General features: G+C 42.0%; 1 protein-coding gene and 2 long non-coding RNA genes across 3 annotated transcripts; 1 reads left to right on the top strand and 2 right to left on the bottom strand.

The window, feature by feature from the left end:
* Positions 1-2,744: 2,744 nt before the first annotated feature.
* LOC114148071 (high affinity cGMP-specific 3',5'-cyclic phosphodiesterase 9A) lies at positions 2,745-10,007 on the top strand. Its single transcript, XM_028022998.1, has 13 exons — positions 2,745-3,147; positions 5,108-5,269; positions 5,450-5,583; positions 5,661-5,803; positions 5,889-5,948; positions 6,341-6,518; positions 6,601-6,723; positions 6,793-6,885; positions 6,959-7,026; positions 7,101-7,203; positions 7,703-7,807; positions 8,943-9,089; positions 9,185-10,007. The coding sequence occupies exons 1-13, from the start codon at positions 3,060-3,062 to the stop codon at positions 9,311-9,313; spliced, it is 1,533 nt and encodes a 510-aa protein (XP_027878799.1). The 5' UTR covers positions 2,745-3,059; the 3' UTR covers positions 9,314-10,007.
* On the bottom strand, positions 7,704-11,098 carry LOC114148072 (uncharacterized). Its single transcript, XR_003596207.1, has 3 exons — positions 10,223-11,098; positions 8,557-9,083; positions 7,704-7,832 (listed from the first exon to the last, which is right to left on the bottom strand). It is a non-coding gene; the product is annotated as an uncharacterized LOC114148072 (long non-coding RNA).
* A 2,547-nt stretch (positions 11,099-13,645) lies between these two features.
* LOC114148073 (uncharacterized) lies at positions 13,646-16,496 on the bottom strand. Its single transcript, XR_003596208.1, has 2 exons — positions 16,148-16,496; positions 13,646-15,221 (listed from the first exon to the last, which is right to left on the bottom strand). It is a non-coding gene; the product is annotated as an uncharacterized LOC114148073 (long non-coding RNA).

Below are 16,496 nucleotides of genomic sequence, written 5' to 3'. Positions count from 1 at the left end.
CAGTTAAATTCAAAATATATTTTATATTCTTCGATACAGTCAATAAATAATGTGAACATGAACCAAGTGATGAAAATGAAAGTGAACATGTTTGGAATGAGGATGATGGTGGACTGTTTGTTTTTTCCCACAAATCTTCATTTAAAAAAATAAGTTTTTCCAACATTTTGTAATTTAGTCTGTTCTGGGTTTTTTGACACAACTTCTCCTGCTGTAGAAAAAACTTAAGTAAACAATACATTTATATGAAATAATTTACAAAAAGCAACTGAGTAATTTGTAGAATGGCTGCATACCTGAGTTTATCCAGGTGTATCTGCGACTTCATTCTCATGCTTTGCCCTATAAAGCCTCAGCATTGAGGAGGTGAATTTATTTAAATAAGACATTTCTGTCAAACATATGCGACACTTAACCTGCAGAACATAATATGAAAGTAAAGTAAGACTGAATTTCAGCTGAATTTGGATTCAGACAGATCAAGTACAAACTGAAAAGAACCGGATGAAACAACGAAATGAAAACTTGTTTTCCGATGTAAGATCAGATCAAAATGGCCCCACACTGCGGAAAACTTTCATTTGCCTTGAGGCTCCATAGTTGACGCCGTACAATAAAAGGTAAAGAATCTTTTTGGTAAATGCATCCTGTTGACAGATTCGCTTCCTTATAAACACAGTTTGGCGCGTCAGCGTCATTTCAAAACAGTTCCTGTATCGGTCACGTGACTTGCTGAAATCAATACGCGCACCGACGCGGGTTTTGGTCTATGGGCTTGATGCATGAGGGGACGCATCGGTGTTGCCAGACCCATCACTAGTGACGATCTAGTCTGGTTTCCCTTCCGGATTCTTTCCCTCGTGACGCCGTGGACAGTACCCACTGGTTGCCCGAGTCCCGTCTGCAAAACCTCCCCGTTGGATCTCAAGTCTTCCCTGGTTTGCCTCCGGCTGGTAGCCGAACCGCTCCCTTGTCGCCGGCCTGCCCGAACTTACCTGCCCGCTCTCTACCGCTCCTTCACGGAACCACTCGATTATTATCCGCCCGTAACCTGGAACTTGGACTCTCAAAGAGATAAAGGAACCCGAACCCACGGACTACTCCTCCCGAACCGAGTATTTTCACCCATACAAAGCTTCGACCGCTCCAAGAGACGTTCCCCCTCTACCCAGACCGATCCCAGCAGATTACTCTGTGCATAAAGAAATAAACTTATTTTTACTGATTCCGTTTCTCCGGTGTGGTGTTTGCATGTGGGCGAGACAAATAGAAACCAACATGACAAGAATTTTGTGATTGTCTTCTTTCCAGATTACAAAACTAGGCAGAGTTTTTTTCTCCCTCCTCGATCCGTTTAACTCTTGATTTAATAAAAGCTCCTTCAGCCCGTTTATAAACATTTCATCTAGTTCAGGTTGGAGGATTCCTACTTTTTGTTTGTCTTCAGTTGAGGGGTTGAGGTCCATTAGGGAGCCGTAACGTCTTGAGCAGTGGCGCATGTGAAAATCGAGTGAGGGCTTTACTGTCATTTTGGAAGAGGCGGATAACTTTACCGCAGTTGGATTGCAGCGCTATTAAACTCCACTGCTTTAGCAATGTTAGCAATGTTAGCGTTGTGGTGTGTCATGGTCCTCTGGGCGTTCCATACCAGAGGCGGGTTATGTACATGTATGGTTTCCGGTAAAAGTCACTTCAGTAAAATATGCCTGCCGGCTAAAGACAAGCTGTTGTCAGAGTCCTCAATTAATGGTCTACAAATTACTACAAGCGTGTTCCGTTTCATTTCTTCTCCAAAGTTCAGCATCATTTTCTGTAGATTTTCAGCTGCTTCTAAAATCTTGGCACTGGATGTATTTGAACTAACCTCCTCGTCTCCCTTCGTCTCCTTGTGTGGTCCTGGGGTCTTACACGGTGATGTTGGGGCATTTTTAGTCCCGTTGGCATCGGTGTCCATATTTTGTGCGTGGCAGTAGTCGTGTTAGCAGAGCCTTGTTAGCTTTGTTGTTAGCCATTATCGTCGTTGTTTTTCTCTTGCCCGTCTTTTCTTTCCTGTTATCACTGGACGCTTTAATTCATTATTATTATTATTAGTTTATTATTATTATTGTGTCAAGTCTGGACTTCATAGATGTTCAACTACTTATTTAAGGAGCTAGCTACTCAGAGCTCTTACCGCGCAGCCGCTGTCTCCGCCATCTTGCCGGGAGTTAGAGGAGTTCATTCTTTTTCTTTTTGTGTCTCAAATTATTAATGTGGGAAACGGAAAGTTTGGAGAAATCAGAGTTGTAAAGTAAAAAAAGTACTTAGTTGCTGTACTTAAGTAGATTTTTCAGGTAAATGTACTTTGCTTGAGTATTCATCATTCTGACGACTTTTTACTTTTACTCCCTTCATTTTGAGAAATGTTTGTACTTTCTACTCCTTACATTTTCGCATAAGGCTCGTTATTTTCATGACAAAAAATATAATAAAATCATAACTTTATTATAACTTCATAATAATATGGAGTCATAACAAAATGGAAAAATCTACTTCTAGCACAAAACGTGTTATAGTTGTTAATTCTCCATTCAGTTGGACGCAAACAAAGCAAAGCAGAACACGTTAACATTGCAGCAAAATAAACTTGTGAATCATTTTCCATGATTTCAGAGGTCAGAGGTCAATCAGCCCCTCCACATTTACAAATTACAATTGTCAATGAACTGATCCATGTTCTGTCACACATTTTCTATTATTGATCACGTTCATGGTGATAGATACGGGTTCATGGCCAGCAGAGACAGAACCAACTGATCCGGTTCGGAACTAGATCAAACACCGAGCGCTGGTTCCGTGTGTGTGTGTGTGTGTGTGTGTGTGCGTTGATTAAGACAGAACACACTGAGCTGATTTGATTCCAGCATTTATTTTTGGGCTCAGATTGTTACAATCGAGGAAGAGGAAGAGGAGGGGATGAAGAGGAGGGGAGGAAGAGGAGAGGATGAAGAGGAGGGGATGAAGAGGAAGCAGCGTCTCTGGGATCATGATCAGACTGCAGCAGCTCCCGCTGCAGCAACATGGCATCCAAAACGATTCACTTCACCGTGAACGGGATCCCGGAGCGGGCCGAGTTCCCAGGAGACTGTCCGGCTCAGGAGGTCAAAGGTCAGTCTGGACTTTTCATGTTTGGTTTTTCTGCTTCTTTCAGTTCATTAAAGAAAAGTCAAACTGTCGTCATGGCAGCAGCAACCAGAACCCAGATAGCACAACATGACGCAGCATTGAATCCATATTGAAACATTTGGGTTGATTTTATATTGAATCAATAAGGAATCAATATTGATTCATGTACATGTTTGCTCTGACAGGTCTACATCATAACGTACCATTAAACGATTCTTCACTGGTCTTATTGGCAGACAATGGCATCATATAATTCATAATTTTCTTTAACATATTTCCAAAAATGTGTTTCCAAAAGGTTAAAAATGACAACATGGCATTAATATAACATTTTATTTAAAATAACAGGAATAGATCTGTAAACATATTTGACTCCTTTTGACAGAACATCAGTCTGTTGTCCATGAAGATCAGCATCCATCAGCTTCAGCCTGGTTCTGTATGAACCAGGAAACAGGACAAGTTGGGCCGACCCAGGTCTGACTCTGGTTGGCGTCACTTTGGTTCCTTGATGCCCTCCTCCCGTTGTGGCGCCTAATGGAGCCGCTTCCTGACCGTTTCCCTGCAGCCGGTCGGCTCTGGGTGAAAAACAGATCGGAGTGAGGAAGGCGCCGGTTAGAAAGACGATAAACGTTAGAAAAGTTGGAAAGACATTGAAATATTAAATAGTGTACTGCTTATAGAACAGACACAAAGTGGACGGTTCCCCATGTACACTTAGTTAAATTAATAAAGACACGCTAATGAATATTCATTGATATTTATCTTAATGTTAGACATATACAATTACATTTACTCATCAAGCTGCAGCATTGTGTAGCATTTATGATGCTGCACTCATTGAAATGAGGGAATCGATATTTAAAATAAATAGGTGGAGGGGGCGCGACAAGCAGCATACTTTGATTCAGAATAGATTATCAGTTTTTCCCAATGCCGGTTTCAAGGCAAACTGACCTGCATGTTTGCAATTCAGCCAAACTTGTTAATGAGCTGTCAATTAAAATCCTGTGTGCTGAATTAGGGAAATGTCTAAACCCTGCAGGCCAGTGACTGGAGGAGCAGTGATGGAAAACACTGGATCAGACGTTGGCGTTTCATTCATTAGAGTTCGACCACAAAACAACATAGACTCAATGAATCTTCAGCGTTGGTTACTGGGCTAGAATTGGATGATTGATGGTTGATCCACCATCAGTTCTCAACCAGAAACAATCATTCTGACTATAATTCAACGTTGAATTACCACCGCCTGCAGATTCTATCTGCGGTTCTGATCCAGGTTCTCTGTTCCTGTTCCAGAAACAGACTTATTGTTGCATTACAGAAATCTTTTATTATTATCTTTTATATACAGAACTTTAATTTACTTTAATTTAAAACCAACATTTCTAAGATCAGGTTTAATAAACTAATAAATTAACCTATAGAAAATCTTTATGGGAGCTGGTTTCAGAGCTGCTCACCATATTCTGCAACATGAACATCGGCTCCGCAAGGCGCCATCGGGTTGATTTGCGTCAAAATTTTGGTTTAAATTGAATCCTGATTTTTTGGTTCTTTCAGGATTTTAGGAAAATCGGGAAACTGCAAACGTTTGGCTCTGCATGGAAAACAGACAAGTCAAGTTCAAAGTCAAATTCAGAACATATGAAATATAGAAATTATGTTTGGCTGATGTATAAAAGTGTGCTGAAGATTTCTGTTTTACCTCATTGGACAGCTAGAAAGACAGACAGATACCTCTCTGCCTTACTCTTAGGGTTAGAACAATCTGTTGGAGAGAAAATAAACTGAACAATTTGCCCTTGACCTTTCACCTCTACGACAGCTGGAAGCTCCACTCCCACCATGTTTGACCAAATGTTGGCTCAGAAGGAGGAACTTTAGTGAGTTGTTGTGAGAAGTGAGTGACAGATGGACGGATGACTTGCCATTTCAGATTTGTTTCGCTCTGCAGCCGAGGCCGGGCCTCACGACATCCTGAAACTCTACAACCCCAAAGGGAACATCATCAACATCTGCCCCGGCCTGGAGCCCAACAGCCCCGCCTCCTGCTACAGGCTGGAGGTGGTAGCTGCCGACTGCAACAGCGAGCCGCTAGGTAAGCTAGCACCGTGAGGCTCCGGCTGCTCTCAGCGCCACCTGGTGGTCATCTGCTTCCTTCTCGCTGCAGGCGCCGAGCTTGCTGGTGCACTCGGATTCGATCTGTCATCCATGGAGAAAAGGTAGATGGTCCAGTAGGAAACTTCCTGAGTGATCTGGGATCCTGGCTGGATGGCAGCTACAGGCGCTAATGTGCTGATCTGTCCCAGACTGCAGGGCCTGGAGAAGAAGGTCCTGTTTGCGGCTGGAGAGACGCCTGCCGTCGTGCTGGAGATGAAGAAACAGGTGGACTGTTTCCAGCAGAAGCTGGAGGTATCGGCTCATGCTGTTTCCTGACCTCTGACCGATGGTTTGATGTTGGGCTGGTTGATCCGTTCCCTCGGTTCTAGAGTGTCGAGCATCTCAGCTGGCTGGGCTTCTACAAAGACCTCTCAGAGGGACCGCACCAGCCGTCACCATTTTATCACAAGAGGAGTCTGCACAAGACCAGAGAGGAGGTGGAGCACGTCCGCGAGAAGGTCCTGCAGATGAGGTGAGTCTTCCTGGACAGGGAGCTGCTTCTCTACACAGACTCTGGCTCTAGGACTCTCTGCTGTCTCTCTGACGTCCTGCTGCAGCTCCCTGGAGGTCTCAGAGGAACTGAGGCAGTACCTGAAGACCCCCACCTTCGATAACTGGTGAGTGTTGGATCAAAGCTGTAGTCATAATGATGGTGAGATCAAGGACAACGAGGTTCAGCTGATATTTTGCTGTTGAAGAGCAGATCCTTTGCTGCTCAGCATCACATTCATCTCAATATGAATAGAGCTGCAGATCAAAGGAACGGCTGAATATTCATTGAGCCTGAAGAGGAAGAGGAGGAGGAGGAAGGTCTTCAGAGCCAGGGCTCTGGAGGTTCAAGGAAAAGGAAGAACAGCCGCTCCCCAGCATGATTACCACCTGACCAGTACATTAATCACCTGAACAGAGCCTGTCTGACAGCATGAAGTAGCCTGAGCATTCAGAGAACAGGAAAACCTGCTGGGCTTCAGACTCCATGTCTTCCTGTCTGTCCCGCTCGTGTCTCCAGGCAGTGGGAGGACGCAGAGATCATGGTTCTCCTGCAGGTCATGTTCACAGATTTGGATTTCATCTCCTCCTTCAACATCGAGCCTGAAGCTCTGCAGCACTTCCTGTTTGAGGTCTACAGAAGATACAACAACATCCCGTTTCACAACTTCCAGCACTGCTTCTGCGTCACCCAGATGGTGAGACCCTGCGGTCCAAGGACCGTTTCCATGGCGACAGCGGTCCCCGGACCAGTGGGTTCATGGTCGTCTCTCTGTTCAGATGTACGGGCTGATCTGGCTGACCGACCTGAGGAATAAACTGGAGAACATCGACCTGCTCATCATGATGACCTCTGCGGTCTGCCACGACCTTGACCACACCGGATACAACAACGCCTACCAGGTGGAGGCGTCTCTGTCCAGCAGCGGCTCGACTGACACCTTCAGCTGAACGCTTTCCTTTCGTTTGCAGATAAACGCGCGGACCGAACTGGCTCTGCGGTACAACGACATCTCTCCCCTGGAGAACCACCACTGTGCCGTGGCCTTTCAGATTCTGCAGAAGGTGAGACCACCGTCCTCTGCTTCCTGCTGGAATCAGCTGACCAGAGTCAGTAACAGGTTCTTCCTTGTGTCAGAGAGAGAGCAACATCTTCAGGAATCTGTCCTCGGATCAGTACAAACGGATCAGAGAGGGAATCATCAAGTGAGATCATCTCCTTCAGGAGCTCAGTGTGATTCTTATTGCACTTCCTGGTTCAGATTGTGTTCTAACTGCAGATGCATCCTGGCCACCGACATGACGAGACACAACGAGATTCTGAACAAGTTCAAGTCCATCCTTCCTGCTTTCGACTTCACCAACAAGGAACACAAAGACCTGGTGAGGGCGGCGCAGCGCCGAGCGACCCGACACCACCAAGAGGGAGATAAACCCGGATGGTCATGATATCCAAGCGACACGGATTCTGCTGGGAGATAAATGAGAAATGTTGTCATTCAGGGGAAAGTTTCTCTACTTTAATTCTGACTAGCAGCTCCATTAGTCATAGAAACATTTAATATGCTGAGAAACAAGCAAAATGAATGAGCCTTTACAAGTTGATGGAAAATTTATTTTTGTTTTTAAGAAATCTTCAGAAACAGACAGTCAGACTCAGCTAGAACTACATCAAACGCTTCCAAATTTCATTTCAGAAATAAAATCTGCAATCTGAGACTTCTGTATATTCAAAATGATGGTTTTATTGTAAATAAACCCATTTTTCATAAAGTCCTAGTCAAACAAGTCAAAGTTAACAGAAAGCATCTAAAAATATATTAAAACTTTCAAAGATATTTCATTTTCCCCCAAATTCCCATGTGTTCCCTTCTCTGAGCAGCTCATGATGATCCTGATCAAAGTGAGCGACATTTCCAACGAAGCGCGGCCCATGGAGGTGGCCGAGCCCTGGCTGGACTGCCTGTTACAGGAGTTCTTCAACCAGGTACCACATAATCCGGCTTCAACTTCTGGATTAAATGTAAACAGAAACAAAAGGCTGCGTGAAATTATCTTCACTTCTCCCTATAAAATATCTTTCAGCTGTATATTATTGCCATCTAAAAGATACTGAAGCTACAGCTTTGGTTCTCCATATTTGATTTCTGAAGCAAATAAAACATAAAATGAATCCTGCTGAATAAAGTTTAGCTGCACTAAAACAATCTGAGGACAGGCAGCTGTCCTAGTTTAGCTAGGCAACAATATGGTTAGCTAAATCCAGCCAAGCTAGCACAAATAGCTGTGTTAAAGTGATGACATTTGTCATGAATTGACTCTATTTAAGTAAATTGAATAGAAAATAATAAATTAATACAACAAAGTTGAAACTACACCAGCATATTGTAGCTACATTAAACTAAACTGAGAAAATCTGAGACAAATTATTAATCTCAGGTGAGTTGGTAAAACAAATACAAAAAAAGAGTAAACTAAAGTTATCCCTTTAAGATAAACATAAAAACATGCTAAAAGATGGGCTACGCTATGCTAATCAAAACTAAAATTCGATAAAATAAATTAAATAGCTTTAGTTTGACAAAGCAAAAATAAAGTATGATACTCTCGCATAATCCATGGCACGTTTAGATAGACTGAGCTGAGATAAGGCCACTTTTAGCAGACTAACAAATAAACTTAGCTCAGGCAGGCTACGCTAGGCTAAACTAGTCAGCAAAATAGAAAGAGCACCACCTGAAGTAATTTGGAGGCAGGAGCCACACCCAGGTTCACGATCCAACATGGCCACTGCACATGGAAAACTAATATCCAGTATGACGGCGTCAGAGAGAGTTTGGATGCTCAGCATCACATTCATCTGAATATGAATAGAGCTGCAGATCAAAGGAACGGCTGAATATTCAATATTCAGGAAGAGGAGGAGGAGGAAGGTCTGTGTAGATTAGGAGAGGTACACTACAGTTTTTCCTTTATCTCAGGTAGATTACATGAACTAAAATCAGACACCCTGAGCTGTGATTAGTTTGTAGCCTTGGACAAGTTCTGCTTTTGCTCCACACTTCAGAGAACATGGCCGCTGGGCCGAAATGTAAACTGAATCCAGGAGTTTCTGTCCTCAGAGTGACGTGGAGAAGTTGGAGGGTCTTCCAGTCAGTCCCTTCATGGACAGAGACAAAGTGACCAAACCTTCATCTCAGATCGGCTTCATCAGGTTCGTCCTGCTGCCACTCTTCATGGAGCTCGCCAACCTCTTCCCCTGCCTGGAGGTGAGCAGACACAGAAAAGAAATTATGAAAAACAGATATGAAGAAATCCTCCTTCAGCCAAACGCTGGGCGGTCCGTCTGTCTGTCTGTCCACAGCAGCACATCATCGACCCGGTGAGGAAAGCCCTGGACTATTACACCGAGATGGACAAAGCTCTGGACAGGGAGCAACCCAAGACTGCAGCCAGAACCAGACCAGAACCCAGTAAACCAGAGACGCCGTGACGGCCTGGCCTGAAGAACCGAACCGCTCCGAGTTTCGGCACGTGGATGTGAATTTGATGCTTTATTTCTTCTTCTGTGGTATTGTAGTTAGACTGTTTACGCCTCTCTCCTTTGCTCCTGGTGCTGCTGTTCATTTCTCAATATGTCCCGTTTATTTATATTTTTACTAAGTTATTTAGTTTCTGTTTTCTTTACTATTGTAATAAATAAATCTCTTCCATAATGGGAATATTTAAGTAACGATTGTAAAGCAGAAGTCACCTTTAGTTTTGTGCAGGCCCTGCTTGTTTTCTGTGTCTTGATCTCGTCAGAATAAACCAGAACTTCTCAAATAGTGGAGGGAGCAAGAAGCAGGACTTTATAATGTCTTTATTGGTGGGCTTCAGACACGTGACCCAGATGACCCGAAATTCAGATGGAGGCCTGGAAGGGGATTTCTCCGGTTCAAAACAAAGCAAAATTGATCACGAGTAACTAATGCCCTAAATCGGCTGAACAGATGAAACATCTCGAAAAAATACGCGTATATTTAGGATATGATCCGTATTATCTCTGTAAACGACTTCTTGTCATGATGGGTCCTAGTTTCTTTTCCCACATAAAGATGAAGAGATAAATAAAGTTTATTTTAACAATGAGGAAAAGTGAGACTGTATAGTTCTTGTCCTTGGGGTTGGCAACCAGGGTCGTCTGTATTTCTTACATTGTGTTTGAATTGTGAGACAGTTTTTTTTGTTGTTGTTTTTAAGCTTATGCACCGACTGATGGCACTTTTTTAAATTTCGTTGTTCTTGTGACAATGACAATAAAGATTTATCTATCTATCTATTCTGAAGAGCAGTGAGAAACAGGTGGTGAGTTTGAGGTAATTGGAAAGTGGAAATTCAGGAAGAATTAGACTGATCTTACTTGAGATGAAGATGGACTTCCTCCAGGGGCCGATGCCGTGGTTTGGTCTCTTTGTGGGTGTCCTTGAAGTGATCCGGGTTCCAGCGTCAGATCTTGACTGAGTGAGTTCTTTGCAGGTAGATGTAGAGGCTGCGGTGGAGGGCGGACAGGTAAGTTCAGGTGTGGAGGAGCGAGGAGCGAACCGACTGCCAGCTGAGAATCCAGGAATGGTTTATTGAAGATCTGCAGAGGCCAGGAAGGAACTCGGGCAACCAGTGGGTAACAATCCACGGCGTCACGAGGGGAGAGATCCAGAAAGTCAGGACTCGGGCTTCACAGGGGAATTTCCAAGGCGTCACAAGGAAACACCTGAGAGAGAGAGAGGCAACAAGGATTAATTACCAAAAGTAATTTCAGAGAAACACAGAGAGCAAGCTCAGAGGGGCGCAGAGTACCATAACTGGCAAACACTCAGTGCTGGCAGCCTGCTCCTCATATACTCCTGGATGATTAGGTGATGAATCACAGGTGTGCTGACCTGAGTCAGCAGGCACGCCCTCCAAGGTGTAGCAGCCTCTACCACCATCTAGTGGCCGAAGAGGGAAGCAGCAGGCAAACAGCAAATCCCCACAAAGAACCAAAACCCCGGTTCCCAACACTTCTCTAATAATCTTGAGAATTTACCTGGTGTCGAGGCGATCCACATAACTAACTATCTCAGTGGTTCCCAAAGATTTTTCTGGGTCCCCCTATGGATTACAATACCCCCCCGTAAAGCAAATGTAGCAGTGTGATGTTATTACACTAGATGGGCTCTTTGCGCCTGCTGCACTGACGTCACAACCGCATGCGCAAATGCGGCTCTCTTTTTTTCTGCTTTGAGTTACCATGACAGCTAGAAAAGACAAAGTCTTATTTCTATGGAGTGAAAATAGTGTCAAAAAGATTTGTGTGTGCGTAAAAAGATTTGTGCGTGCGTAAAAAGATTTGTGCGTGCGTAGCAGGATATGTAAACCTTAAAAATAAAATACATGTTGAAAAAGTACACACAAATCACCTGGTATGCACACACAAAACTGCAGTTACACACAAATCTGGTTACGAGTGCACAACTATTTTTGAGACTCATTTCACTCCATAGCCTGGCCATCCTGAACCTTGAGCTGAGCAACCTGAGACACATCATTCTTCATGCTGCTTTTCACCTCAACCAGTCCAAACGGGGCTGATTCTGACGGGTCACACGCCTCGCCATCCGGAGTTGCACCAAGATCTGATGTGTCAGGGCCAACAATGAATCCCACAGGGAGCAAGTTGACCCTCGACGTCTCAGCAGAGTTTGCCAGCAGCTCAGACTCCATCTGCAGACCAAGCTTCATGGCGGCAGGTTGTCTAGTGACCCCTGATCATCCGAGATGCCAGTGCTGCGGCAGCAGACTCCTCCTCTGCAAGCATCAGGGAAACAGCTAGCAGTGAGTCTTGGCTGTCGAAGATGTACCCATGCAGGACATCTGGACTGCTGTCTTGTTCTGGCCTCTATTTCATAAGACATTTCCAGTGACACTTGCAGAGACTGAAGATCCATAAGTTGACCGAATTTGGGCACAAAACACATCTTCGGAAGACTGCAGCATCAAAGGAAGAGAAGGGAAGTCTGGAGCCGTGTGGTGCAGAATGATGCTACCAGAGGACAGTCAGGTGGGCACTGATCAGACACTGGTGAGCCCTGGGGCACAGGCCCGATTCATTTGTTCCAATGAGATGGAGAGGGAACAGATTATTTCAGACGGCTGGAATAATCCCCCCAGTTCCCTCATTGCTTTGGCAAATAAAGAGCAACTGTTTCCAAATTCTCAATGATTGTCATATTTAACACTAGAAGGTTTTCCAGAAACACTCTCATCAAGTCTAATCTTCCTGTCCTGCCATCAGCAGCTTCCATTTTCTTATATCAGCAATGAAAAATTATAAATTCACACTATTTGTTGGGAGACTGTGTTTAGTGACTGACGTTTATTTTTACTGGAGAGACAAAAGTAGGAAAAAGACAGAATCTCTTGGTGTTTAAAACAATAAAAACAGGGTAAGAAAACCTGGTTAATTTTTTTATTTTACAATTTTGTTATTGTTTCTTTTTTAAACAGCAGCTGATTAAACTGAAAGTTACAACCTTGACATGATTATCTGAGTTGTTTTACCGAGAAATCGACCAGAAGCGCCATGGAAACGGTCAGAACCGCCAGACCTGAGCTGAGTGAAGCTGACACCCCACCCACGTCAAAAAATTCAGCAAATAGTCTGAGTGGTTATAGTGCTCCGTTTGTGCAGGTTTGTGCCGGTGAAACGGTCGTTTGTGCAGCTTTGGTTTTCGAGATATTACAAGTTATTTTTTAGGTCATTCAGAGTTCACCAACAAACCAAACTGGGCTACTGCTCATTATGAGCTATTATATAATTTTCTTTCATACGCCAACTGACTTCCCCTAAATTGATGACTGTGGCCTGCTCTGGATATAACCACAAAGCAAGCAGTTATTCATTTTGTATGTTATTGTGTAAGTTAAATTCTGCAGATTTTCAGCTGTTGTACAATGTGTACCTTCTTTTGTTTTGAACTTCAATAAAGATTTAGAACAAGAAGAAATTTGTCTCATTTCAAGAAATGGTTTTTACGGAAGAGGATTAGGGCCACTGAAAAAAAAAAAATCTCTGAATTTTCATGTAAAAAAAAAAAAAAAAAATTCAGAAACCACAATTCTGACTTTTTGCTAATAAAATGTTACTTTACCCAATACTTTCCTGGTATGGTTTTCAATATGTTGATTAAGCTCATTTTCCATTTGAGCAGGTCTAAAAGCTATAGTCTAAATGCATTAAAATACAGTTATCCCTGATAATTACTAAAAATATATAAACTGTTGCATTTGAAGGAAGTCACAAAAACGCTCTAAAAATGTTCTCATGTTTTTTGGAATTTAGAAAATACAATTTTGCTAATTCTAACTAACTTAGAACAAGAAACGTTGGGGTGGTGCGGTGGAAAAGCACAACCCATGTATGGAGGCCTCAGTCCTGAATGTGGACATCACAGGTTCAAGCCCCGGACTGATGACCTGTGCTGTGTAGCTTCATTACTGGCTTTCCTGTCTGATCATTCTCAAAGGAAGAGCAAATAAAACCTTAAAAAGTAGGAAAAGTTTTGTCTTATAACGTCAGACAGTGAGAAAAAAATTGCACATGACTTTTTTTATTATTTATTTTTTTATTATATATATTTTTTTACATTAATCAACTGCTCATAAATATCTGGTATCAACTCTACTATGCAAACTCTTGGTAAACAAAACAATGAAGTTCATTTGTATTTCACAAAGAACTGGTTTTCATGTGTTCAATTTATGACGTAATTCTTGCTGTACTGCCATTTTGTTCACATCTCAACCATACATTGTCAATATCTTTAGTTTAACAGAACAGCATTGTGTTTGAAAAAAAATTATATTTTTCATTAATCATAATGCATACCCATTTAAAAGGATTGATATTTGGTACATAACTGATTATCATAGAACAATAATTAACTTTGCATCAGCGTTGTTTCTTCAAATGACAGTGTGAAAGCAAAACAAACTATGGATTGGGAAATGAAAACATGTCAACAAAACTGTATGTTTTACTTTTATCAGCACAGTAACAGCTTGAAGACTAATGTCAGGTCAAATCAGAACTCTACAATAAAATTATGACAGCAATAAACTTTTATGTTCTAGCAGAATGATGTCGAAAATGTTATGTTTGCTTGCACACAATATGTCTAATTAAATGCAGTGCAGGAAGTCCTGTTTAGAGGGCACCTATCAGACATTGCAAAAACTATCAAATGGCTCCGTATGATCGAGATAAACAGCAACACTTTTTAAATTATCTTTATGCGCACTGAAAGTGGCTAAACACTTTGAAGAAGAGCTTTTATTATTTCTAGTAAACATACCAGCAGATTTGCTTTTAATACTTTTTAAAACAAAAACATTACAGTGAACCAGTAAACACTTCTACCTGAATAAGATTAAGAAAGCAGAATTGGATGAGGCTTTTATCCAAAAAGTCTCCTGTAAAGTGATCATCATCCAGAAAGGTTTGAAATAAGTTCCTCCAAAACTGTGCACTCTGTTTGCCGAGGGTCGACCACCAGCCTTCTATGCGCTGGTTGGATGTACTTCTTCCGTAAAGGAAACTTTTGTCCCCTGCAAAACTGTCTGTGTGGTTTTGCTGCAGAAATATCTGCATTTGTTCAATACAAATGTTTTCTGTGCCTCTGTCGGCACGTATCCTCTATGGACATCCGTTGACGCATGAAAATGTTTTCAAATAGTAACTTGCAATCAATTTGGGGTCATTGTTCGTGGTATAAGCCTCCATCCATAAAACATGTCGGCTAAAACCATCTATACAGCCACTGATAGCAATGCCATAAGGTTTTAGTTTATCGTAGCCAGAGTGCATTTGGTCCTCTGCAATTGTACTGACGTCTTCTCAACCGTCGTGCTCGTCTCAGTTCCACACCTTCTGGGTCAAACAATTTGATCAAATATCTCACAGTGTCTTGTGTGACACCACAAATCCATGTTGAACCGCACGAAGATGTAGCCACCGATAACCTTGCATTTGTCCATTAGTCATTATTTGTTGTTGGATAAAGGCCAGCACTTCTTCAAGGTCGCACTGATTCTTTCTTCTAAACAGCCCAAGTCTTCTGCAAATTCTTTTTAGAGTTCGATTACTTAATATAGTATGATGACTGTGCACTAAAATATGAAGGATTTCTTTGTTACTTAAAGACAGTCTGAAGTAAAGCCTAATGATATCATCCAAATCTGACACTTTCTAGCTTCTTTCACTTTAAGAAGGGAACAGTCTTTAGCAGAAGGCCTTTTTTGGACAGTTTTTTGCTTTAGCAGAAGTTGAAAAAAGAAATTCCGTCTCCATAATTTTCCAGCGTTGCTGCGACATCCCAGTCAATCTGCACACAAACAGATGAGAAAGGACAATTATTTACTCTGCACATCAACGTTAAAGTTACCTTTTAGATTGTACCCTTAGGTCCCTGCTTAAAACGATTTACTGTTTTGGGGAGAATTACAATAACAGCAGCAGTAAATGTTCAATCCTCTATTTTACTGAAAAAGGAAGAACTGGATTTTTTAGCATGTAAGTATAAAAACACAGATTCATAAATATACAGTCCGTTTAAGGTCAAAAGTATCATGCATCAAAACACACAAGGAAATATTGTTAACAGTTCCATTGTTATTACAAAAATTAAACATCACATTAACTTTGAGTTAGTTAAACAAAGCCTACCATTTCCACACCTGTGCGATAAATGTGCTGATAGTTTAGTTCAGGGATTGAGATGTAATTTCAGTCCTGAACTGACATCACATTGCAGGAAATTGATTTTGTGATTCTCATATGTAACTTTTTCCAACGCAGTAACACAAACATATGATATACATAAGATAAAATATCACAGATATGCACATTAGTTGGTGTTGGTGAAGAGATCCTACGATCAGATCTACAGCCAGCCGCAGATCGGTTAAATATTTGCATATATAAACGTTTATGTGACTTTATACTATAGTTTCTGTCCTCCACTGAACTAAAAGTTACACAATTTAACACAGCGGGCATCTTATTTAGAAGGTAGCTGACATTCAGCTAACCTAGTTTCATTGTAAAACATTCAAACAGAACAATAAAATAAAGGCACCAAACATTTACGGGACAATTCCAGCAATCACCAGCTGTTACATCCTTTATTCATCTGTGTGATTTAACATTGTAAATCAGCTTATTGCTACAACCGCGTGAGCTAACAAACATGCTAACTACTAGCTATAACCGTTGGGCTTTAGACACCAAACTATCATTTGATTTACTCACCTTTTGTTCTTCCATTAGTGCAATAGAAGCTTCATGGACTCCTCTGGCACGTAAAAAGTGACTTAAATCAGACATCTTTCTCCAAAATGTCAGCTGTCCGCCACAACTCGCGTCTGTCTGTGGTTGTGAAGCTGGTTGCTTGCTGGCGCCCATCTTCTTCTTCTTCTTCTTCTTCTTTCGTTTTTTATTGGCGGCTGGCATCCAACTTAAGGTGCATTTACCGCCACCTACCAGACTGGAGTGTGGTCATCAGAGATCTCAGAGGGAATTAAATCCACCTCAATGATGTGTAGGATGTGCAAATTCACATCCTAACACACTCATTAATACCTGAATTAATGCATGAGCA

This window comes from Xiphophorus couchianus, chromosome 7 (assembly GCF_001444195.1).
Source record: "Xiphophorus couchianus chromosome 7, X_couchianus-1.0, whole genome shotgun sequence".
Classification (NCBI taxonomy): domain Eukaryota; kingdom Metazoa; phylum Chordata; class Actinopteri; order Cyprinodontiformes; family Poeciliidae; genus Xiphophorus; species Xiphophorus couchianus.
This window is presented reverse-complemented; position numbering and strand designations above follow the sequence as displayed.